We start from the raw sequence: 27,052 nt of genomic DNA on the forward strand, positions 1-27,052 counted from the left end.
GGGAGCCAGGAAGTGGGGCGTGAGAAGGGGAAGGGGTGGGGAAGAAAGGGGCGGAGCCACCTCTGTCAAACCCATTAGCCAAGTCCAGTGGCTATTAGAGGCAGCAGTTCTGTGCGCAGACGCAGACGCAGACACAGACGCAGACCTGGCCTCTGCCTTCCTCCCCCTCCCCAACATCTCCCCCTTCCTCCGCGCCACCTCTCCTGTCCCTAGACTAGTGTGTTTGGCGTTACCATGGAGTCAGGAGAGGCCCGCGATTGCTGTTTGTTGCCAGGGTAACCCGAGCGGCCGAAGGCAACCGCGGCGGCAGCTGCAGGGCAGCGATGGTGACCAACCCGGTGCACGGCCTGCCCTTTCTCCCAGGCTCGTCCTTTACGGACTCCACGGTGAGGGCCAGCCGGAAGGGTTCTCCACTTGGTGCGCCTCTGCTCTCCTTCATCCTGCTCCACCGTTCTCGCGCATCCCAGACTCTGCCGGCTTTGTCTGGGCCTCTTGGTACTCCACTCACTATCCTGGGTCCTCACAGCTGCCCTGCTCTTACTTTCCTGCCACATCTACCGTCCTTCTGGCCCCAGGCCTCTCCCCAATTGCACTCTAACCTTACTCAGTGCCTTCATCTTCTCCTACCTTCTCTCCCCAGAAACCTCGTTCTTGTTCTGTCTCGCCTCTTTTGAATTTTCAAGATCACTGCCCTACAGCCCCCTTTTCTCTATGTGTATGCATCTTTCCCGTGCACTCGTTCCCTGACAGGTCTCTCCCACCGCCTCCCCAGTCTCTGGCCTTCTGAGTTAAGGATCACTTTTCTCTCCAGCTTCAGCCACCTCTAGAAATGAATCCCCCAACCCCCGTCTGCGCCCCCATCCTTGTTTTCTTGTAGTTTTTCTTTGTAAATCATTTCCATCTTCTTCCTCTTTGTATTTCTCCCATCTCAATCACATGGATCACTTGGCGTTTCTTTTTCTGTAGCCCGTGTGTGTGTCTACACATGTATATATGTACACATACATACATGATTCCTTTTCGGACTGTGTGGGGGGAGGGGTGTGTCTGCAACCTAGGCTGGCCTTGAACTTGAAAACCACCTGCCTTCGCAATGCCTGGGATTAAAAACATGCCTACATACAGGGTTCCTATTCAGATTGTATTCTACTTCTTTGCACCAGCTGTTTTTATTCATCGTCTAGATAAAATTAAAAACAAGTCCAGACTGGTGATGCAGATCCCTGATCTCAGATTTCGGGAAGCTGAGACACAAAGATGGCCAATTTGAATCTAGCCTGGGATACATAGCTAGTCCCCGTCTCCAAACAACAGTGGGTCCAAACCAGACAGAACAAGAGCTGCATGAAAAGGAAGCATAAGCCAGGCTGGGAAGTGGCTCAGAGGATAAAGCACTTGCTGAACTCAAGCAAGCAGCTTAGCTAGAATGGCCAGTTAGCGAGATTGACCCTTATCTGATGCAGCCTACCCGTGTCAATTTTAGTCTTTCATGTGTATTCCCACATACATGCAAACTGGCATGTAATCATACACTCACATACCTGCACACATACATGCTCAGAACAAACTAGCCAACAACAACAACAAATGCCTCCTGTCAAAGCCAAGCGACAACAGTAATTTGGGTTCTTGGTTTTCTCTGAACATAGGTTAGCTTTATTTCTCCATTTCTTTTGTGAGACCAGGTCTCAAGCAGTCTCGGTTGGCTTAGCAGTTACTGTATAGTCCGGGCTGCTCTGGAACTGAGCCTCTGAGCTCCTAAGTGTGGGATTACAGTCAGGCCACCAAAGAAAACTCTTCGTGAGTGCCAGGCAAAACTCTACCAACCTAGCCACACTCCCAACCCCAACTCAATTTATTCAGCATTTAAAATAATTATCAGAGTTATAGAAACAGTCTGAAGAGTCAACATTGGGTTTGGTGGTGACGAATGTAGGTCGTTTATATTCATCGTTTAACGAGTCGGACTTACATTTCTCTTCGCATTCCTTAAGGAAAATTACTTCATCTACTTGTTTTCTAGGGGACACACATTTCAATTTCAGTTGCAAGTGTAGCAAGAGATTGGATTCTGGCTCGCCTCCAGTCTTATATTAAGATATAACATGGTTTATTATTTTTAAGATGCAAGCTTCGTAAGCATGTTTTCTTTTTGTTGTTTGTTTGCTTGAGACAGGGCCTCTCTCTTGTTTAACCAGACTAGCCTGAAGTTCTCTATGTAACCTAACCTGTCCTCAGACTAGCAGGGATCTCCAGCAGCCATTTTTCAAGGACTAGCCAGCACCATCCATTATCTGTTTCAATGAAATCTTTAAATCTTCTGTAACCATTGTAGACATTGTCATATTCTGTCCTGTATCAGCTTAAGCATTTGGTGTCGATGAGTGTGACTTATATGTGCACACGTGCACAGACATGTGCACCTCACAACAAAACTAAATGGCAGCAGTTGGTGTTCTTGGTGGATACCTACAAGGAAAGAGTCCGGTTGGTTTGTGAGATCATAGAAGTGTGGATAGAAATGCCAGACTTGAAATATTTATATGGAAAGATGAAGTGTCTTGGACATACTTCCCATGAAGTATACCAAGTGGCTGTCAACTAATTACTTTTCCTTGAAATCTGAAAAGCTTGCTAGCTTGGTGTCATCCGCATAGGAATATTGTAACTTCAGAGGAAATGTGTCCAGAAGGTGAACCCTAACGAATAAGAGTAGGAGGCCTTGCCTGGGGTGCCCCACGATATAGCTGACTGATACTAAAGGCATAACTTCAAAGAAAATGAACTGGAGTTACTGACTTCAGTTTCATTTCATATTGTGGGGGATGGTTTGTGGGGAGAGGGGCTGACATAGAACCGTGTGTAGAGCCCATAAGACAACTTCTGAGAACTAGTTTTCTTCCTCTACCATGTGGGCTCCAAGGATCGAAATCAGGTGGTCAGTCTTAGTGCTGAGTAACGCTGATCTACCAAGCTACCCCCTGCCCTCAGCCTCACTACCCAGTTTTGGTGCTGGGAATTGAACCTAGGTCTTTGAGCATTCTAAGTACACCATCACCAAGCAATGCTCCCAGCCTGTAGTGATGCTGCCTCTGTCTTTAGAGGCTGCAGAGAGGAACTGGAAGCTATGTGCTCATTGCCCAACTCAGTACATGCTATTCTATGTCCTATGTTTTGTGCACCTGAGACAGTTCCTGCCGATTGACTTGTAACTCAGAACACACGATGCCTAAGGTTCATACTCTTTTATCAGAACAGTCCGTACTACTTGGCCTTTTATGGTAGTAGAGATTTTAAGAGATGAGAGAGATAGGCTGGACTCCAAGGAAATTTGGAGATTGTCAAGTTAATCTTTCTATTCTTCATAAAATAAAGTTTGTGATTATTTGTAAACTTTGCAAGCATAACATGTAAACTGTAGTACATGTGTACAACTTGAGATTAACCCCATAAGGAACACAAAACCCCACCAAATTAATATAACTTTAATTTTGTTTTCTGTAGCCATTTTTTTAAAATTTCCAATGACAAACGTGTGTTCCTGTCAGAAAAGGAACATAATCTAGCAGCACCTAGTTTAGAATGTTGACCAACTCCAGTTTGTGTGCTTATAATTATAGAGTGTTTATATAATCTTATATGATGCTTTTTCTTGTCTTAATAAACTGCAGATACTTTACCAGGCCAATGTGTGGTATTTAAAACCATTTTAATTCCAACATAGTAATCCACTAGGTTAACTGTTTTCACCACTTCCTTCCTCTTCATGTGTAAAGTTTAGGTTGTTTCCAACATTTGAGAAACACACACACACACACACACACACACACACACACATCTTTGTCACTATTATGGTCAGCTTCAAGCATGTTGTTCCTTCCCATAATTTTGGAATTTATTTTAGAAATCCAAGAAATAGATTTTCGTATGAATGAAGTTGTATGTTAGCGGCGAGCCGAGGACATCATGGAGCAGGGCTGTTTTATTTTAACCTTAGATGCTTTCTACACCCCTCCTTGAAACCTAATTTCTGTTTAAAATTCAGAGCCTTTTCATGCAGTGAAACATGTTTATGTATGTTTCTTAGTGCGGAAAAAGCCAACGTTTGGAGCTGCAGAGATGGCTCAGCGTTTGAGAGCAAGAACTGCTCTTGCAGAGGACCCACGTTCAATTCCCAGCACCCACAATGGGTGGCTCCTAGCCACCTCTTCGTCCAGGAGATCTGAGGACATCTGCATTCACACGCACACATCCACATAATTTTAAAGATATAATTTTAAACCCAAAGTTTAAGTTATGGTAGCTTGGGAAGTGAGTTGTTTTGCTTCAAGATTTATCTGAGGTTATTAACAGCACACTTCTTTTCTTCAGAAAACAGCATTCCACAGAAGCCAGACACTCGGCTACAGGAACGGCTATGCGGTTGTCCGCCGTCCAACCATGGGGATCGGTGGAGACCGGCTCCACTACAACCAACTATCCCAGGCTGAGCTGGATGAGTTGGCCAATAAGGCACCCATCTTAACATATGGTCCGCTCAAGCAGGCTCCACCCGCCGAATTTGTTCCTGCTCACGTGGCTTTTGACAAAAAGGTATCATCTGGGATTTTCAGGGCACCCCTTGACTTGCCCCGTGGTACCAGTAAACCACAGGATTCCCTGAGCACTCTTCGGGAAAACTGTTCGGATGCCTCAGCGTTTAGCCACAGACACCTAAACTGAGCCTCACTGAAGTCTTTCCCTGGAATATTTTCCAAACAACAGTAAAAAGTTGCCTAAATTCTAAATCCACATTCAGGATGTTTGCTCTGTTTCCAGCCTACTCTGCAACAGTGAGACCTTGATCTCTCTTAATCATAGCATGAAAGCATCTCTGTTAGGTTTTTAAGTTTTCATTCATTCATTCATTCATTCACTCACTCATTCATCCACCCTTTCATCATTAGTGCTATTTATATTTCAAACACTAGTGACTATTTTTCTCTAGTAAAGTTCACATTGTCACAAAATAACAAGAACAAAACCCCTTTCACCCACGACTCCTTTAGGAAGAGAATTTTATCCCATCCTTGAGCCCTGTTCTGCTTTCCCGGAGACAACAGTGATGTTTGCTGAGTTTGGACAGCTCTCCACCAATGTTCTCTGTTCCAGCTCTTTGATTCGGTTGCTCCTCCCTTCCCTCCTTCCTTCAAGCACGTGATTGATCTCCCTCCTGGTTTCTGACTCCTGTCTAGCTGGTTGCTCTCCTCTGGTCTCCCCGCCTCCTCGGTGGAAGCATGCTAGGGTTCCATCCTGATTCTTGAAGATCCCTTCTTAGGAGATGTCACTCACTTTTATGAATTCAGTTGTCTCTCAGGGCAGACAAAGGGTCAGTATTTTCAACTCTGACCTCACTGAACTCCAGACCCTAGCCATGGGCTTCTTCTGATAGTGTGATATCCTCATGTGGGTGAACTGTTCTTCACAGGTAGCCTCTACATTTATTTATTTATTTATTTATTTATTTATCATTCAATTATTTATTCATTTGCTTATTCATCCATCCATCCATTCATTTTGAGCTCCCATAATTACACAGCCCCCTAGGACCTCTAGATCTGCTCTCTCCATCTGAGCAGATGGAGCTTCTATGCTTTCCATTTTCTCCCCCTTCATTTTCAGAGATGCTAAGCCAAGTATTTCTCCTGTTGTTTTCAAAGTTCACACTAGCAATGTGACCTCTACAAACTCAGAAGGTTAGAGCAGGCCACTAGGGCTGCTGACTGTAAAATTCAGTGAATAAGATACATCTTTAAACAGAGGATCTACATGTTATTTTTTCCCCTTCCTTTCTACATGTTATCATGGTCTCATCCTACTCAGGACAGATGATACTATATTAATACATTTTGTGTTATCACTGATTCCAGTTGCTTCCTTATAGAGGCTTAGAACGCTTTAGTGTTAACAAGAGAAGGGCAGATTGAAAATTAGCAGTTGGTGGGCTGGAGAGTTCAGTGGTCAGGAACATTGGCCACTTTCCCAGAGGACACAGGTTCAACCCGATGGTGGCTCCCAGCCAAGCTGCCTATAACTCCTATTTCCAGGTCTCTTGACATTTTTTGTGGTTTCCATAGCTATCAGTCATGAACATAAAAAACATACAAAAACCAAGACAAACAAAAACCAATAGACGGTCAGACAAATACACACTTTATATATAATAGAGAGGTTATGTGGGTAGCCAAGGCTAGCCTTGGGCTTGCAACCCTGCTGCCTCTCCTCCTGAGTGCTGAGGCTATGTCCTTGTAGCACTTTGTCTAGTAGTTAAAAGCCCCTATGTGCCTTACAGATGTCTAAGGAAACCCAACTGATTTATTGGACAGATTGAAACATACTTACCCATTCAAGGTCAATTCATAGACGAAAACTACTTCTGCAGTGTTTTGGTGTTTTAATGCTTAGATTTTACTGAACATAGCTCTTGTCAGTGAACTTGTAACTAATTAGAGAACTTGAGAATGCAATGCCTTTGTGAATACATCATCCCTAGAGAAATATTAAATACAGTCTAAGGTGCCAGTTTCCCCACAGAATCTGAATGTAGGTTGGTTGGAGAGGTGGCTCAGTTGTGAAGAGCATTTGCTGTTCTAGGAGGCCTGGCCTGAGACTGGCTCCGAGCAGCAGTGGCTGGCTGCTCACAACCTCTTTTAACTCCAGTTTCACAGAATCTGATGCCTTCTTCTGGTCTCCACAAGGACCTCACACTATCTCTATCTCTGTTTCTGTCTCTGAGTCTCTATCTCTCCCTCTCTCTTTTACACACACACACACACACACACACACACACACATACACACACACTAAAAGAAAGCTTAAAGTAAGAATCTGAGTGTAATAAAGTGACTATAAAGTAAGATCCATGGTGTTTACCTTATTTAGCCTTTCTAAAAATTTACAGACTTTTCTTACAATAACGGTCTATTTGTAGACATGCAAAGATAGAAGATTAGTGTTAATCTGTATTGATCATATTCTAGGAGATAAAAACCTATTTTTAAGAGTTTGATGGGTTAGAGACATGGCTCAGCAATTAAGAACATGTGCTGTTGTAGCAGAGAACTCGGGTTTGACGCCCAGGATGCTTATGGTGGCGCCCAACCAGCTTCAACCCCAGTGTTAGGGACTCAGTGGGCATACAAGCAAAACACTCATATACACAAAGAAAATAAATTAAAAAGTAAAATGTAAAAGGCATTTGCTCTCTCTTGTAATTTCTTACAGTAACAAATCCTAACACTTCTGCTTGTGTGTGCCTTTTAACACACGTGGATATACTATGGATCACCTCCCACTCTGAGGAAAAGATCACTGTTACAGATATGCCGCTCTCTGTGTTAGATAAGGGGATGCTTCAGGAATGAGGCTGTGGCCCCAGTTTCAGTCTTGGTCCTTACTTCTGAGCTCACTCCTTTGATAAGTAGCCCAGTTTCCTTAAGGTATCTATGAAGGTATCTCCCGAATATGTGGGTATGACGTTTATACTGCTGCCCCCCAATACACAGCTCACACTAATCACATCAAATTTTATCTCCTCATGCCTTTCCCTTCCCGATGCACTCCGCTGCCATGCCTTCTGTCCATTCTTGTCAATTTGACAGGAGCTCCAGTTTTCCCATCTCATGGGCCAAAATGCTCGGGTCATCCTTGTCTAATTCTTCCATATTAACTTCCTTCCCCTCATCCAGCCTGGTATCTTAAATCACCCCTTACAATATCAGCTCAAATTTCACCTCACAATGCACATTGTGAAAGCTGCCTTCTCTTAAAGCCCTGTCTCTGTTTCTACAGAGTCAGCACCGTAGCCTTAGCGCTGAATTTTTCTCAGTACATGCCCCCTCCTCCAAACACACACACACACACACACACACAGCTCACCATCAGTCCATCAGACTCTAGTACTCCATTGTGGTTGCTTGACATTGCAGACCTGTTCAGAAGGGCTGGCACTGCCCTTTGCCTCTGATCCCTGCCTGTCACTCCCATTTTCCTTCCTCCATCTTCTGTCACTATTGTCTAGAGTCTGTCCCCACACACCTTTGTTTAGGTTTATTGAAAACTTTCTTATACCTCAAATTTAACACATCTTGGGGATGAGCATTCTTTGGCTACTTTTTCCACATGGGTTTCTCTTCCACTACAGCCCAACTAAGAAGCAGAGAGGTGTGGGGAGAGGAAAGGCCAGTAGGGTTTTGGTCCTAGCTCTGGCTCATATGTGGCCTCAGAAGAGTTATTTTCCCAGTGTGGATGCTAGCTTTCTTTTGTTGTAAAAGTGGCAATGTCGGACTAGCTGATGAACTCTGCTTTAGTGGTTTGTATATTTATAAGACTGTGGTTCAAACATACCCCGTTTCCTGTGAGTTTCCACAGTAGAGTTCACATTGTGAATTCTTTGCGTTTGGTCCAATATATTACTTTAACATTGTCCTTCTCTTTATTTCCCTTTAAATATCCCACTGAACAGTTACCTTACGTCTTTCTTCTTGGATTTTCTTAAATAATGTCTTCCATCTCCTTTGATTCCAAAATTGTTATTTACAATTTTAACTCTCTTCGGAATTTTAAGGACTTCATTCTTTTATATTTATAGTTTCCCTGAGCGGTAGACAGCCATCGTTGTTTTATTTTTCTTCTTTTAAAAATCTGTACTTTTGTGTCCTCACTGTTTAAGACACATATGCGTCGTAATTTAAGGATCTTAATTTTCTTCCATTTATACCCCTTACTTAACTAGAGGCTTGGGTAAACTCCTTTGCCTACCTAGAACATCCTTCTAAGGCTTTGTGAACATAAATACTAAATAAAGTACCAAAATATAAGGTAATTCCATAGCATGTCAATATAACACAGTTTAAGCACTTCTGACTTCTCATTGAATAAATGGTCCTCAGAAGACTAAGCTTTGGCCTCTATAGAACACACATGCTTCTGAACACTGTGAAGGCATTTTTTAAAGATGCTGGTGTCCCCCAGATGACAACCAGAGACCTTCTCTCGTGTGCTACAGGTGCTGAAGTTTAGCGCCTACTTCCAAGAAGATGTTCCCTTATCGATGGAGGAGCATTACCGAATCCGCCGGGTGAACATTTACTACTTCCTAGAGGATGACAGCATGTCTGTCATTGAACCTGTCGTGGAGAACTCTGGGATCCCACAAGGCAAGCTAATCAAACGCCAACGGCTAACTAAGAATGATATGGGAGACCACTACCACTGGAAGGACCTCAACCGTGGAATCAACCTTACAGTTTATGGCAAAACCTTCCGCATTGTTGACTGTGACCGATTCACTCAGGTATAGTGTATTCCCCGTGGGCCGGGACGCTACATCACATTCTAGCTGGTGGAATACAATTAATCACTCCATTTACTAGTATGTGGGGAAGGACACTGCTGGCTGTGTGTGTGAGTTCCTAAGCAAGTTAGTATCTGTGTGAACATGCACACATGCGCCTTTCTTCAGTACCGAGCATCAACATTAGGAAACCAATGCCAAATTTGTCCTCACTTTTAAAGAAATAATTATATACTTATTTTTAAGTGAGTTAGAATGTTTGTGAGCATGGAGTTGCCTTAACTTGCTTCCTCAGCACAAGTGAAACAAGTATTTTTGTGAAATTTGGGATTTTAGATGCTTGTCTTAAAACAATGTCAGAAGTTTTCATATTTAATATATCTAGTTATCTTAGCATGATGCCTTCCTACTCTGTGTGTGTATGTATGTGTGTATGTATGTGTGTGCATATATGTATAAATATCTATATCTACATATATATATAGCATTCATTGGCATCATCATGTCATACTTATTTTCAGACCATGTTTTATGACTTTAAAACCTTCAGAAGGTATTGACATGAATTCTGAATTTTTAGGAATTTTTGGAAAGCCAAGGCATTGAACTAAACCCACCAGAGAAGATGCCTCTGGATCCTTACACCGAACTCCGGAAGGAACCTGTTCGCAAATACGTCACCCCATCAGACTTTGACCAACTGAAACAATTTCTCACCTTCGACAAACAGGTAAGCCACCTAATCAAGTAGGCCTGGTCCTGTTCAGATGTGGACTTGTGTTTATGGGGAAGCTGCTTTGATAGCCTTCGTGTGATTTAACCATTGTCATACGGTAGTTCCACGCAGGGCTGAAAGCATGCCAGTACCTAGATTTCTATTTTTTGAAATACATTAAACACGTTATTACATTTTATCAACTTGTGGATGTGCAAGTGTATGTCATTCCTACTGGAGGTTAGAGGACAACTGGGCAACACTTCTCTCATTCTGTCCTGTAGGTCTTCGGCATTAAACTCACTCAGATTTTCAGGCTTGGCAGCAAGCTCCTTTACCTAGTGGGCCATCTGGCTGGCCCTCAGCTTTACTATTAGAGATATAAAGGCGTGTGCATCATTGTCTTGTGAACCCATCCATGTGTTCTCATGGTAAAGCAATTCCTGAGCCACGTGCAACTGCTTCTGTCTTTCCATTTCAAATTCCCTGTATCTTTTTCTCTGTCTTAGTCAGTTACTGTTGTGGTGATGCAACATCATGACCAGAAGCAACTTGAGGGAGACAGGGTTTGCTTTCCCTCTCTTCCGTGTCATAGTTCATCACTGGAGGAAGTCAGAACAGGAACTCAAGCAAGGCTGGAACCTAGGGGCAGAGGCCATGGAGGGGAGCTGCTTACTGACTTGTTCTTCACAGCTGGCTCAGCCTGTTTTCTTATAGAACCTGGGACCACCAACCCAGGAGTGGTACCATCCACAATGGGCTGGGCCCTCCCCATTCAATCACTCATTAAGAGATGCCTAACAGGCTTGCCTACAGCCTGATCTTATTGGGCCATTTTCTCCGCTGAGGTTCTCCACTCTCTGATGGCTCTAAGTGTGTCAAGTTGACATCAGAAGTAGCTTGCACAGGACTGCCCAGTGAGTTAACCTCACAGAAGCTGCTGGGTAGGCTCGCTTGAATTTGGGGGAACGTTTAAAGCTGTTATATGTTTACTCCAATACTACATAGTTATTGAAATAGTTACCCTCGTTGATGCTCCAGAAACCCCATCTCAAACGTATCTCAAATGCGTCCCCGCTGAATATTGCATTAGTGTTAGAGTTCAGAAGACCAGGAGCAGTGCTCTAGCCCCTGCTGCAGTAGAGAGACAGATCTGAATCTTCTTTTATCCATGAAGGGAAAGAGAATTAATAACCGTGATTACTCTGAAGTTTTTGTCTTAACGTCCCGAAAGCTTAACTTTTTTTTTTATTTCAGAAAGTTCTACCCTGTGTTAGCATGGATTTAGGATTGTGGATTTCGCTGTTGTTGGTTTTTGGTTTTGTTTGGTTGTTTGGTTGCTGTTGTTGTTTAGTTGGCTTGTTAGTTGATTTTGTTGAGAAAGGGTCTCTCGTTGCAGTTCTGGCCAGCACAGAGCTCGGTATGGGGTGGGGATATGTGGCAGCTTCAAATTCACAGATATTCTGCCTCCCGAATTCTAGGATTAAAGAATCCTCACCCTAGTCTTTACTAATTAACTAAATAACTAATTTGATTATTTCTTTTTTGAGACAAAGTCTCACTAAATAGCCCAGGCTGGCCTCAAGTCTGCTCTGTAGCCCAGGCTTGATTTGAACTCACGCTCTTCCTGCCTCTGCAGTCCATGTACTCAGATCCCAGGCATGAACCAGCACCACACTTGGCTTTCTGCTACTACTTTAAATTAGGAGATTCTGTCCATCCTATTACCAGTGGAAGTGTTTTGATGGAACAGAAGAAAGATAGGCTGATTATGAGAATTCTTTCCACAACAGTCCTATATCCACAATTTATTAAGTATCTTATGACACATAAATCCCTTTATAGGTAACCCCACTATCTTATTTATTTATTTTTATTCAGTTTCTCTTCCCCAGACTAATATTCTGGGCCTAAGAAAACTCTTCTTTCTTGGCACAAACTTAGAAGCCTTGTGTTATTCTTTCTGATATAATGTAGTACATGATTTTTTTTTTGGGGGGGGGGTATATTTTTGTATTCTTGATTTTTTTCTAATTTTCTGTCAGAAAGTGTTCCAGCTACTATCCTTTACTGTCTGACAGTCACATATCAAAGCAGGGACGCTAAAGCTCTGCTTTAGAATCTTACGTCACCACTTTGGACCTCCTCAAAGGTCCTTCGATTCTACGCGATCTGGGACGACACGGATAGCTTGTTCGGAGAATGCCGTCACTACATCATTCATTACTACCTCATGGATGACACTGTGGAGATCCGTGAGGTCCATGAACGGAACAACGGAAGGGACCCGTTCCCACTCCTCATGAACCGACAGCGCATGCCCAAAGTTTTGATGGAGAATGCAAGTGAGTTCGATTAAACGTGTCCTCTGTTACATGGGAGGTTTGGGGTGTTCGAGGGACCCAGTCGTCATTGGGGTTAGTCTTTTGTACTTGGCTCAATCAGTGCGTTCTTAGGTTTTCAACGATGCTTTTTTTCTGTAATTTGCTTTTTAGAACAGGCATGCCTCCTGCATAGTCTGGTAGACACGACTTGACACGGTTGAAATCAAAACAAACCATGCAACAGACAATTCATTTAAAGATGGACAGAACAAGGCTTCTCGACTGAACCCATCTACTGTTGGGTTCACCTGTTTGTCTCGGTGACATGAGGGCGTAGACACCAGGGAAGCACTTTGTCATTCAGCTATATCTCTGTCCTCTCTCTCCTTTTTATTTTGAGACAGGGCCTCTCTAAGTTTCCAAGATGGCCTCCCTCTCTGCATTCCAGCCTGGCCTTGATCTTTCACTCCTGCCTTGGCTGGCACCGTCAGGCCTACAGCCAAGGCCCACAGAGCACTTAATCTTAAGTTCATTTCATCGTATGTTTTCCAGCCTTTGATTCTTAATTCAACTGAGCCAGATGAGTTACATAGCATCTGACTAAGTAACATTGACTGGCATGGAGATTACTGTGTAGACAGCACTCATGTGCCAGTGCTGGGAATAAAGGTGGGCGCCACCAGGCCCAGCTTTATATCTTGAATTCGATATAATAATTAGAAGCAATAAACAAGATTTACACAAAAAGCAGTTAGGTCTTAAGAAGTACAATTAGGCTGCATAAAACCATAAAGTCAAATAAGATACTATAACAATATTTGCATAAAGTAAAACCCATTCTCAGTATCCATGGTGATCATTCATTAGAAAGCGGGACCTGTGTCTGAAGTGTCTAAACCTATCATTACCCTGAATAGAGAGTTGGGGAGATAGGCAACCATTTTTTGCATGCTCTCTGGTTGATGTTGATCCCAATATGCAATTGATGCATGCCAAAGAACTAAAAAACCAGGAGCAAAACAATCCGTAAGTGGGGGGGGGGGGAATCAGAGCCAAAATAAACAAAACAGATTAAAAAAATACAAAGAATCATTAAAATAGTTTGTTCTCCAAGAAAGAAAAGCAAAATTGGCTGTCTTGTAGCTGGAGGAAGGAAAAAGGGAAGACTCAGATTCATCAATGAGAAAGGAGACATTACAATAGATGCCACAGCAATATAGAAGTTCGCTACAGGCTGGAGAGTTGGCTTAGCAGTTGAGAGTGTGCACTGATCTTGCAGAGGACCTGAGTTAGGTTTTCAGTGCCTCCATAGGGTAACACACAATTGCCTGTAACCCCAGTTCCAGGATCCAACACCTCTGGCCCCTAAAGACACACCTAGATACAAATAATCAGAAAGAAAATAAATATTTTAAAAAGCACAGATCATTACAAACACACATATGCCAAAACTCGATAACTGAGAAGATAGGTGGACAGTCCTCCAGACAATACAACTCTTTCAAAATGGAATCGGCATAAGAAAATCTTTAGGGTTGGAGAGATGGCTCAGAGGTTAAGAAGAGTGACTGCTCTTCCGGAGGTCCTGAGTTCAATTCCAGCAACCACATGGTGGCTCACAACCATCTGTAATGGGATCTTATGTCCTCTTCTGGTGTGTCTGAAGACAGTGACAGTGTACTCACATGCATAAAATAAATAAAGCTATAAAGATGAACAGACCAGTAACAAGCCCCAAGTCCCAAAACGTTCATTATTAAAGCCACATGACCATCTCAGGGACTGCAGAAAATGCATTGCATAAGATTCAACATCTTTTTTTTTTTTACACTCCAGATTTTATTCCCTTCCTGGTCTACCCTCCAACTGTTCGACATCCCATACGTGCTCCCTGCCCCTGTCTCTCCACAAGTATGTCTTTATCCCCCACCCCCACTCCACCAGACCTCGAAACTCCCTGGGGCCTCCAGTCTCCTGAGGGGTAGGTGCATCTTCTCTGACTGAACACACACCCGGCAATTCTCTGCTGTATATGTGTTGGGGGCCTCATATCAGCTGGTGTATGCTGCCTGGTTGGTGGTCCAGTGTCTGAGAGATCTTGGGGGTCCAGGTTAATTGAGATTGCTGGTTCTCCTACAGAGTGGCCCTCCTCCTCAACTTCTTCTAGCTTTTCCCTAATTCAACCACAAGGGTCAGCAGCTTCTGTTCATTGGTTGGGTACAAATACCTGCATCTGACTCTTTAAGCTGCTTGTTGGTTCTTTTGGAGGGCAGTGATGATAGGTCCCGTCTTGTGAGCACTCCATGGCCTCAGTAATGGTGTCAGGCATTGGGGCCTCCCCTTGAGCTGGATCCCACTTTGGGCCTGTTGGTGGATCTTCTTTTTCTCGGGCTTCTTTCCCTTCCCATCTCTGCAGTTCTTTCAGACAGGAATAAAATCACTTACAAAATTATACTTAGGAGGAATGTGCTTCAATGAGATATAGATCCCATACGATAAACCTGGCACTATACTGAATGAGGAGAAGCTACACTTCTGTTTCTAAGATGGGAATGGTTACTGTCTTTTGCTAGTTACAAAAATTAACTCAAGAAAGATTAATGATGTAAATGCCAGACGTGAAACAAACAGAAGGAAATTACTTAAGAAAGCTGAAAAGAGCAGGTTTGTTGTTTTGTTTTGTTTTCAAGATCCTGAAAGCCCGGAAAACCAAAACCAAAATATACAGATGGGCTTTATGAAGTTAAGAAGTTTCCACCAAGGAAACAAAGAAAGGGTGAAGAGACAGCATGTACAATGGGGAGAAATGCTAACTAGACTTCTGCAGGGGATTAGTATCCATGATACCTGCAGAAATAAAGGATAAATTCGCAAAGCAAATAAACAAGCAGACAGACAGACAGCAAGACAATCAAGCAACCCAGTTAAGAATAGAAACTAGACTTGGATGAACATTTATCAAAAATAAAAAAGGCATACAGGACCAACAAGATGGCTCTGCAGGCAAAGGTGCTTGGCACCAAGCCTGACAACCCGGATCCAGTCTCTGAGACCCACATAGTAGAAAAAGTGATATGACTCCCACAAGCTGTCCTTTGACTTCTACACATTTGTCACATGTGCATCCCCCAATAAATGGATGGATGGATGGATAGATGGATGGATGGATGGATGGATGGATGGATGGATGGATGGATGGATAAATAGATGGATGGATGAATAGATGGATGGATGGATAGATAGATAGATAGATAGATAGATAGATAGATAGATAGATAGATAGATAGATGAACTTAAAAAGATACTTGGCTAACCGTTACACGAACGAGTGTTCAAAATTACTAATCATCTGATAATCTGAGCTCAAAACGACAAAGAGTGCTTTGTTGGGGGCAGGAGAGATGATTCAGCAGTTAAGAGAACTAGTTGCTCTTTCAAAGAACTTGGGTTCTATCTTTAGCACCATAATAGCAACTCACAACCATCTGTAGTTCCTGCTACAGGGCGCTGGTGGGAATGAAAATACAAACATGAAAAACAAAATGGAAAAAAAAATTAAAGCCAGACCATCAATCAATTTGTTTGTGTGTGTGTGTTCAAAGAAAATAAATTGGTATGTATAACAAGTATCTATATGTGTATGCTTAATGCAATGCAATTTATAGTATCTAAGAAATAGAATCAAACTATAAACCAAATGCACAAAGAAAAATGTAGTACCTGAACAATGAGATACCAGTCCTCCATAAAAAGAAAGAAATATATCCTATGTGCCAACATGAATAGAATGCTAAAGATCACTTTGCTGAGTAACATAAACCAAGCACAGAAAGATAATTACCACATAATCTCATTTGTGCATAGAGTATGACATTGATCTTGCTGGGGATCAGTGGTACATACCTGTAACTACAGTACGTGGGAGGCCAACAGGAGGATCACCAATTCAAGGACAGCCTGGGCTTCATAGTGAGAGACCCTGCCTTAAAAAGAGAGAACATAAGAAGAACATTGATCTTATGAAAGTTGGGCATTAAGTGATGATTATCAGAAGATGGGAACATGGAGAGAGGGGGGCTGGGAGATGGCTCAGTCTGTAAGCCTTAGAATCCAACTGTGGATCTCTATAACCCACAGAAAAACCCGGTGGTTGCAACTGCATCCATCTGTATCCCCAGAGCTGGATGTTTATGGTAGCAGGAAACAGGCAGATTCCCAGAACTCATCGGTTAGGCAGTCTAGTTAATTAGTGATCTCCAACTTCACTGAGAGACCTGGTCTCAAACATAAGGTGGAGAGCAATCAAGGCACCTAATGTTGACCCTTGACCACAGTGTAGGTACTACACACACACATGAATGTGCACCTACAAGCATGCATGTAAATATGTACACCTACCCAACATAAACACACACACACACACACACACACACACACACACAGGAAAAGACAAGTGGAGAGGAGAGACAGGAAGAAATTGACTCATGCTATTTATACAGCAACGTGGTACAAACAAGTATAAACTTCTTAAAACAAAAAAGCTAAGACAGACATAGCAGGCCATGCCTCTGCAAGTCCACAGGACGCTGAGGCTACAAGTTCAAGGAAATGCAGTGCTACATAATAGGGCCCTGTCTCAAACAGGACAAGAGAAAAGAAAAAATGGAAACCAAAAGATGTTTAACTATTTTTTACCATAAATAAGACATCGACACATTGATAACCTGATTTAGTCACTACACAATATATACACATATCAAATCCTCCCATGGTACCCCATGTGCAATTTGTGAGAGGGGATGTACTCAAAATAGAGTTTCTCTGTGTAACAGCCCTAGCTGTTCTGTAACTCGATTTGTAGACCATGCTGGCCTCAAATTTACAGAGTTCTACCTGCCTTTTCCTCCAAGTGCTGAGATTAAAGGTGTGTGCCATCACACCAGACTTCTGTGTACACTTTTTATGCTTTTAATGGATCAGCTGGAAAACCCAAAAGGGCTATTGGGTGGGCATTTATTTAATAGTCCCTAAAAATTCTGTCTTATATTTTTCTGTTTTTCAACCTCAGCAATTAGCACTTAGCAAAGTCCCGCCTGCTTCTGTTTCCCCGCATTACTGCTCTGTTCATAGCAGTGGTGATCATTGGGTGGACAGTGACTCTTTATCTATGCTATTGTTATTTAGTATATCTCAACAGAGGATTTTCTCCATAAATATAGGAGTTGGTTTTACACAATTAATTGTATAACTCCAGTGACTAGCGGTACACTCTGTGTGCAGATAGTCTCTGATCATTATTGGGTAGAAGATTGGGTGGCAAAATGGAACAAACTCTCTTATATGGCCTTAATTCTTCGGATCTTTAAGGTTTGTGGTGATAGCGAGAGCTGAGTGTAGAAGAGAGATTTTTTGAAAAATATCTGGCATATTACTTGTGTATTCTGTCAAAGAATACTCAGCTCTCCTATCAAGGTTTCTCTCCATTTATTTCTTCACCCTTCTAACCCCATCTCCTATTAGAGAATTTCCCTCAGTGTGTGCTGGAAATCTCCGATCAAGAGGTGTTGGAGTGGTACACTGCTAAAGACTTCATTGTGGGGAAGCCACTCACTATCCTGGGGAGGACCTTCTTCATTTATGACTGCGACCCATTCACCCGACAGTTCTACAAAGACAAGTTTGGAATTCCTGATTTACCAAGAGTTGATGTGAGCAAGAAGGAGCCACCTCCCGTAAAACAGGTAATGGGATAGAAATCCCAAATGTGGTAAGAATGAAATGTATACACTGAAGAACTCTATAAACATGAGTGACTTAGGCATGACAGAGACTCACAAAAGAAGAAATACAGAGCCCATCACCGTAGGAAAAGTAGCCACAGTCTAGCGACAACCAAAGAAACAGAACAACAATAAGGAGGTTTTTAGAATCTGCTTAATTTTAAAGATTTTTCAGTACCTAGTGTTTGTCTCATGAAAATGCAATTTCCCTACACTGTTCCTGGAAAAGCCTGTTAGAATAACCTTTGTGAAGTGCCACATGTTGTCACTTTAATTCCTTAGAATATTGTTTATCTTTGGTCTACAAAATATGCTTTGAGGACTGTAAGGGAATCCATGCTTTATGCGGGATGAAGAATGAAGTTGACAAAACTCATCTATCCATACTAGTAGGAACTAGTAAGGCCGGTAGAAGAGAAAGTAAATGTATGCATATTAACGTGGACAGTGCCTGTAGCATATCTCAAGTGACTGTGTATCTACAGTTCTGTATATAACCCCTGCTTCTAAAGGCTAAGCAACAGCTGTCAGAATAATTGCCGTATCATTTGTGGGCACAGTTTCTCTTTGTAGGAATGGGAAGGTCACAAGCAGGAGAATGACCAGAGAGCTTCCCTCTGATAGTCACCGGGCAGCTATACTGTTTGCTTTTAGAACAAAGCTGATGTTAGCTTTAAGATGTTTAATTTTTTCCCCCCATTTTCTTTTAGAAGCAAGGTTTCTCTGTGTAGCCTTGGCTGTCCTGGTCAATCTCTAGACCACGCTGGCCCGGAACTCACAGAGATCTGCCTTCCTCTGCCTCCCGAGTGCTGGGGTTAAAGGTGTGTGCCACCACCGTCTGGCTTTTCCCAAATTTTAAATCATGTACAAATCCACACAGCATACTGTCTTGACTACTTCTAGTTCACTGGCATTAACTGAAAGCATATTCCATTGATTTCAAATGGTTTCCCCACTGCTTTTAAGTCAAACACCGTGAAGGGGTTTCTTTCCTTTTGTCTTGTTTTTGAATGCTGGCCATCAAACCTGGGATGTTGCACGTGGTAGACAAGCCCTCTGCTACCTAGCTATATCTCTAGCATTCTTAAACTACATAGAAGAAAAATGGCATGGCAGCCCAATGTTATAATACTACTTACTTGTACATCAGTTTGTAATGTCTCTCAATTCACCTCTGTGTGTTCAGAGTTAGGAAACGGTTAGAGGCTGGTCTAATGTCCTATTGCTTCACATACTGCTTGCTAGTCAGGTGCAGTATTTTGCTCATTTAGAAATACCTTATTTTGTCCCTCATTTCTAAAGGACAGCTTTGCTACATATAGAATTCTCCACTGGTGTGTTTCATTCCTTACATGTGGAGGTCAGGGGAGGACTTTTGGGAGCTGGATTTTTCCTGCCACTGTAGATTCAGATCGAGAGGCTTGTGTGGCAAGTATTCTCGCCTCCATGAATCACTGTGTGGGCAAGCCCTCTTGGGTCACTTTTAAGATCATTGTTTTAAAGCCATTGTTAAACACACCTCCCTTGGATCTTCAGGGATAACAGCAGTTTACTTTTTTCTTTTAAATGTGCCAATTTTCTAGTTCTTTAATGTGTCTTGTTTTTGAGAGGAGCTCTAATTATATAACCCAGGTTGGCTATGAATTTGCAGTCCTTGGAGGTTGCTTTATACTGTTTCTGAGTGGCTGACCTTTAAGAGGACACTCATAGTGACCTCTGTGACCTTGAATACCAGCAGCCTTTCTTCTTGTTTTATCTCCAGGAGCTGCCTCCTTATAATGGCTATGGACTAATTGAAGACTCTGCTCAGAATTGTTTTTCTCTCATTCCCAAAGCCCCCAGAAAAGATATTGTTAAAATGCTGGTGAATGACAACAAGGTGCTCCGCTACCTGGCGGCCCTGGTGAGTGCCTCGGTTAAACATCTGCAAAAGTCTATTTCCTGAATAGTAGAAACTGTCTTACCTATTTTCAGAACTTACTGTGATAACGACGGACGATGGATACATTTTTTATTAAGTGTAAAATGTTGAATTATACTAGTTTAATAGACATTGCCTTTTGACATGCATGAAAATTATTTTATGTGGGTGAATGTTTTGCCTATATGTATGTTCATGTACTTTATGTGTTTGCCCTGCATGCATGTTCATGTATTGAAGAAAGCAAAAAGTCGTTTGACCTGTCTTTCGCTGAGAATGTTGGGAATGTTGGGAATGTTTACAACTTATCCATCCAGAATTTTCTCAGATCCCTCAGAGTTTAGACTTTGCTTCTTCCAGACTCTTTCCCCCTAAAACCTAGAGCACTACTTCTAGGCCATAAAACTTGTCTTTGTTCTTTACCACAGCCTAAGTGACTTCTCTGTTATCTTAGAGCCAAGTAAGTCCTGACTTCTCGCAGACTATTATGTTTGCCCGTCATTCTCCCTAGACCCTTATCCTGAGAATGCTTCTAAGTCAACAGAACCAACCTTATGGTCAAAGCCAAATATACCTTGTAAAGCACTTGAATGTAATATGAATATCTTAAGCTTTGCTGTACTCATGAGACTGAGTCAACTGTTATCAGAAAACCTTCTTCCAAAACTATGCTGTGCTTAAATATGGCTTAAATACATGAATTGGTATTAGGCTCTTAAGGGTTTGGCCCAGTACTGGTGTCTGAATTGGGCTGAACAGAGTTTTATTTTTGCCTCTCTGCGGACCATTTTCCTGCTGTCCAGAAGGTCTGCAGGGAGGCGTAAGGCCCCACCATATACCACGAGTGTCTGGTACCCAGGAGGCCAAAGGTGGGTGTCAGATCCTGCAAGTGTAGTAACAGTAAGGGCTGTGTCTTGGTTAGGGTTTCCATTTCTATGAAAGGACACCATGACCAAGGTAACTTATAAGAGCAAACATTTGATTCTGGCTGGCTCACAGTTTCAGAGGTTCAGTCCATTATCATGGCAGGAAGCAATGATGCTGAAGAAGGAACTGAGAGTTCTGCATCTTGATTCCAAGGAGTAGACACTCTCTTCTTCCCTGGGTGGAGCTTAAGCAAAGGTTCTCAGAGCCCACCCCCACAGTGACACACTTCCTCCAACGAGCTCACACCTCCTAATACAGCCATTTCCCATGGGCCAGGGTCAAGCGTATTGAAACCATCATAGGTTATGAGTCACTGTGTGGGTTCTGGAAATTAAACCTAGGTCTTCTGGAAGAACAGCCAGTGCTCTTCACTACTGAGCCTCCAACACTCTAGCTCTCTGCACACTGCTTTTGATATATAGCAAACTATTTTAAAGCATGAAGCTTAGGAAAAAATGTAAGTTCAAAATCAAACTCAAGCTTAAAAAGATGTGTTCATCATATTTAAGGAGATAAAGAGCAAGACTGAGGATTTCAAAGAATATAAACCAGCCCTCTCCCCTCCCCCCAAAAAATTATTTTAAGTTGTAAAATATATTTTGAGGATGAAACTAAAAAAAGGTTTCCAAAACACTTGTTTAAAAAAAAAAATCAATTCATCCGATTTAACAATAAATCTCTTAAGAAACAGAGAATAAAGGAATTGTCTTAATCTTACAAAATACACATATGAACCCCACAACACACAACGTGGTGACAGTTGAGAAACTACGGTTGGCTATCAGAAACAAGGGAGGCAAGACTGCCCGAACACCTATGCTCAACCTTGTTCAGGAGTTTCTTGTCAGAGCAGTATAAGGAAGAAGGAATCAAGAATAACCCCAGGGTAGTTAATATTGTAGCTGTAGGGGAATTCTAAGCACCTTAGGAGTAGAGAAGATGCTTATTGAACGCAAAGCCAGCTCTGGGACATTTCTGTGGTCTTGTTATCAGCGCAGCCGGGTCTACACACAAGCAACCATGTCTAAGGGACCTGCATTGGTCTTGGCACCACCTACTCCTGTGTGGCTGTCTTCCAGCATGGAAAGGTGGAAATCATTGCCAATGACCAGAGTACCCGCACCACACAGAGCTATGTTACTTTCACTGACACAGAACGATTCACTGGGGATGCAGCCAAGAATCAGGTTGCAAGGAACTCCACCAACAGTTTTTGATGCCAAACATCTGATCGGACGTAGGTTTGATGATGCTGTTTTTCAGTTTGATATGAAGCACTGGCCCTTCATGGTGGTGAATGATGCAGGCTGGCCCAAGGTCCAAGTCGAATACAAGGGGGAGACAAAAAGTTTTCATGCAGAGAAAGTTTCCTCAATGGTTCTGACAAAGATGAAGGAAACTGCAGAAGCTTACCTTGGAAAGACTGTTACCAATGCCGTGGTCACAGTGCCAGCTTACTTCATTGGCTCTCAGCAGCAGGCAACAAAAGATGCTGGAACTATTGCTGGCCTCAATGTACTTCGAATTATCAATTGGAGTTCAGTTAGGATGGCTTCCCTTGAGAGGCCTTTCTGAGAGGAAGCCTTACTGTCCCAGCCTGGACCCTCAATACATGGCTTGTTTACATGAATCCAGCTTGATTTCATTTGGTAATTCCTAGAAAGATCATAAACCTTGATATTTTCTTTTCTTTGTCTCTCTAGGAATCCCCTATTCCAGAAGACAAAGACCGTAGATTTGTCTTCTCTTATTTTCTTGCCACGGATATGATCAGCATCTTTGAGCCACCTATTCGAAATTCTGGGATCATTGGAGGCAAATTCCTGGGCAGGACTAAAGTTGTTAAATCATTCTCTCCAGTTGACAACCCCATCTACTATGGACCAAGTGACTTCTACATCGGCGCCGTGATTGAAGGTAAGCCTAACCCTAGCTCAGAGTTTCCTGTTGTCCTGGAAAATAGATTCTTCATAGCTGTGACTCACTGCAATCTTAAGAGGTGTTTGACTGTGTTCTGACTTAGATGATACTAATATAACTGTATTTATGCTATCATTTCTTAATCTCCCTTCTTGTCAATTAAACTATTAGTCGCTGTACTTGTTTTACATTGGCTCCATTCATTAGCTAGAACTGGAGGAATCCACTGGATATTAATGTACACAGCTGCTCAAAATTCACTAGTCTGCCCAGATGTGGTGGCACACACCTTTAATCCAAGAACTTTGGAGGCAGGTGGGTCTCTGTGCATTCAAGGCCAACCTGGTCTATATAGTGTGTTCTAGGACAGCCTTGTCTCCAAAAACCAAACCAAAACAATTCACATGTCTGGATCACAAATGCTAACCTGTGGGCTTACTGCTAGAGGGTTGGCATTATTTTTCTCCTGAGAGCATGAGCTAAACAAAACTGAAATAAGTGTAATGTTCCTCTCTCCTCAGTGTTCGGACATCGGTTCGTCATCCTCGATACAGATGAGTATGTTTTAAAATACATGGAGAGCAATGCTTCCCAGTATTCACCAGAAGCCCTCGCCTCAATCCAAAACCGCATCCGGAAGCAGGATCCTCCCGAACCAGAACCAGAAAGGTATGTCTTATTGCTAAAATATGGAAGGCTCATTCCTTTATCACTTCCCTTCCCCCTTTCTCCACCACCATGGTCTCTCTCTGAGGACACCACTCTAGTATGGAGCCGAATGCACAGACTCTGTCACTTGGTCCATAAGCTACACTCTCCATGAGCTTCCCTTCCCAGGCAATTCACTCTGCCTGTCCTGGTGCTTCTGCCCCAGTGTGTTTCTTTACCCCACTTCCCCACACAAACATAACTCTAAGGCTCAATAGTTTTTCATACAGGTTTATATATTGTATTCTTAATCCACAAACCCTCTATATCATAAGATTACATAAAATGGATAAAGATACAAACTCCCCTTCGATGTGAGATAAAATGACCTACAGAAACCCTTAAAATATTTATATCTACTTATCACTGACTAAGTCCACTTGGATCTAGGTCTGCTTTCTCCAGCTCCATCTTTATTCTCCTTCTTAATCCCTGTTCCTCTTCCATTTTCCTACCCTTTCTCCGCCTATCTCTCCACTGTCCAATCACATATCGACTTAACATCAATCTAGAATATCTGACTGCCTAAGGTCAAGACTTGGCATATGTAGGACATGTAGAAAGCAATTCCTCAATGTGTGATTGTATGTGTATCTGGTATATAAACACATTTGTGTTTTGTGTTAAATCTCTAACCCCTTGAACCTGTGCAAAAACACACAACTCAGTTATAATATTTATGAACTGCACACCTAGAGTGGGCAGATTCACTACTACATTAATCTATTCCTCAGCTATGAGATCTCTTGCTACTTGTGGTTTCTCTAGGCCATGTGGTTCTGTTCCGTTTTCTTCCCACCTCTTCTTCCTCTGTTCTTCTTTTCTCTCCCTCTCTTCTTCTACTCTCTAAAACATTCAGCCCCATCTTTCCCTTCCACTGCCCAATCACAGGCTCTAGCCTTTATTTGACAAGTTAAAATGGGGAGAAGGTTCACATGAAATCATCTGAGTATATGATCTACTCCTCTCGAGGAAGCAGCCACACCCAGGTTTTGTTTTAATTTTTTTTTTATGTAGGTCCTGGGATCTGGGCTCCTCAAACACACATGCTCACACAGCAAGCATCCTGACCCACCGAACCATCTCTACAGCCCCCTAGAAAGTAGTTCTTGTCCAAATAAGTGCATAATCATGGTTTGGACTTTCAAATTTTCTTTACCTGGTAGAAGCTATTGGGCAGACATGAAAGATTTGTTGTTGTTGTTGCTGTTGTTGTTGTTGGCTCAACATAATAACTATGATCTTAGAAGTTTTCCAATTTTTATCCCTGTAGCAAATAGTTATTGAATGAATGCCTTCTTGTCTACTTCAGATGTTATCACTTGGCCACTGGTATTTTCAGTAAACAAAATAGATAAGAAATTGTTATCTTTCTTGGACTGACCTAAACAGGAGTTTATAGAGAGTAACAGGGGTTTGTCTTATAGTGCGATCCATGATAAATACCCCCCAATACTAAAGAAAATGTGGGTGGCAGGCCTTCATAGAGGTTGGCAGTGGTTTGCACTTGCTTGGCGGGAAGGGTGGGAGACACCTTGAGGTCAACACAGAGCAAACCCTTGAAGGAAAGGGAGATTTCTGGGTCCGTGCATAGAGGAGAGGCCTGCCAGTTAGCATGCTTAACCAAGCATGTGCTGGCAAGACTAGTGAGAGTGGTTGGGGTGAGGGAGTGAGAGGAAAAGGGATACATGTAGACATTTAAAAAATTAATGAGAAAGAAAATCAACAAGAAGCTGGATGGTGTAAGACTCTCTGGGTTTTTGGGAAGGTACCAACAGTTTTTTTTTTCCTGAATGAAGCAGAGATCCATTGGAATTTCTGAGTAGAGAATAGCGGGGTCTGACATAGGACTACCCCACATGCTGCGTTGACAATCCAGTCAGAGCCATATGTGGTGGCATGTATATAATTCTAGCACTTGGGAGGTACAGGTAGGAGGTTCAAAAGTTTGAAGTCCAGCATGAGCTACATGAGATTGAGAGGAAGTAGGAGGGAAGGGAAAGAAAGAGAGATCAGGAGGGAGAATAGAAACAGGAGAGAGAGAAGAAAGTGTGATCAGGAGGTAATATATGAGGGAAGAATAAAATAAGTAAATTAGGGGCTGGAGAGATGGCTCAGCACTTAAGCACCCTGGCTGCTTGCTCTTCCAGAGTTCGATTCCCAACAACCACATGATGGCTCACAACCATTTATCATGTGATCTGATAACCCTCTTCTTGCACACAGAGAGCACTCATGTACATAAAATAAATAAATATATCTTTAAAAAAAACTAAATTAAAAATTTTAAAAATACTATGGGGGATGGCTACTGAGCATGAAGTGAGGAAGTGATCCGATTGGCTGAGCCAATGTGATGAGAAATAAGCTACTGCAGATGTGAGAGCATTAGATGACTTCCAGAGGATTCTAAGATTGGGGCCTGATCAGCAGAAAGGACTTCCCCCAACTGAGATGCGGACAATGGGGAGTGTGTGGATAAAGGAGTTTGTTAGGAAAGTGTGGTGGAGATTTGGGTTTGGGAAATATTTTATATTTAGGGGATGAAATAGAATCAAGGATGAGCTCGAAATTAAGAAAGGAAGTGAAAGCTTCGATAAGGGTCTTCATCAGCGTCAGGTAGGAGAGCTCTAAAGACATGGATGCAAGGGAGGATAGGAAACACCCTGGATAATATCGACACATGCTATGTATTTGAGGGGCTTTGTTCCAAGGAGGGCAGAGAAATGGGACAGGAGCTGGCAGAGGAGACAGAGTCAACTGAAAGTTTTGTTTTGTGGTCAGCTTTGGCTTAAGATGGAAAAAAATATGAGAAACACACACACACACACAAACACACACACACACACACACACACACACACACACACACACACACACACATACACCAAAATTACAGAAGCTGCCTGCCTTTGGCCCCATCTTTCTGCAGGCCAAGTCAGAGCTGCTGCAAATTATCGCAGGTAGGACCCTGTCTCAAACAACAGAAAAGGCGCTGGTGTGTGTTAAGATTCTGTGGGGGAGGGGAACTGATGGACATGTGGACAGAATTGTTGGCGTGTGTGAGAGAGGATGAACTTAGCAAAGACGTGGAGAGAAGCTACTGTCCTGTTTATCTAGCACAATGGTTTTAAAACATGTTAATCTCGGACCATCCGTGATTTACAAAAGATACTGCAGACCTGTATTCGTTATTTCTCTCTTGCTGTGGGAAAATGTTACAACTAAGCAATTTTGAAAAGGGTTTATTTAGCCTTGTGGTTGCAGAGGGGTGAGAGTCTGTTGTGGGGCTGAGGGAAGCACTGCAGGAAACAGGAAGCAGCCTGCATGGAGGCAGGAGCAGGAGAAACATCTTCAGACATAAGCATCAAGCAAGAGAATGAACAGGAAGTGAGGCAAAACTATAAGCACTCAATCTCCACAC

General features: G+C 42.5%; 1 protein-coding gene across 1 annotated transcript in view; it reads left to right on the top strand.

Annotated features, from left to right (window-relative positions):
- Positions 1 to 323: 323 nt before the first annotated feature.
- EFHC1 (EF-hand domain containing 1) overlaps positions 324 to 27,052 on the top strand; it is a gene marked incomplete at both ends in the record, with an annotated part of 29,117 nt that continues 2,388 nt past the window's right edge. The window contains 9 exons of the mRNA XM_080917463.1: positions 324 to 386; positions 4,372 to 4,593; positions 9,047 to 9,334; positions 9,915 to 10,064; positions 12,202 to 12,394; positions 17,894 to 18,114; positions 19,916 to 20,056; positions 22,705 to 22,918; positions 23,443 to 23,590. Of these exons, the coding sequence (XP_080773589.1) occupies positions 324 to 386; positions 4,372 to 4,593; positions 9,047 to 9,334; positions 9,915 to 10,064; positions 12,202 to 12,394; positions 17,894 to 18,114; positions 19,916 to 20,056; positions 22,705 to 22,918; positions 23,443 to 23,590 (1,640 nt within the window). The remainder of the gene's footprint in view (positions 387 to 4,371; positions 4,594 to 9,046; positions 9,335 to 9,914; positions 10,065 to 12,201; positions 12,395 to 17,893; positions 18,115 to 19,915; positions 20,057 to 22,704; positions 22,919 to 23,442; positions 23,591 to 27,052) is intronic.

This window comes from Micromys minutus, assembly GCF_963924665.1.
Source record: "Micromys minutus genome assembly, chromosome: 5".
NCBI classification, from domain to species: domain Eukaryota; kingdom Metazoa; phylum Chordata; class Mammalia; order Rodentia; family Muridae; genus Micromys; species Micromys minutus.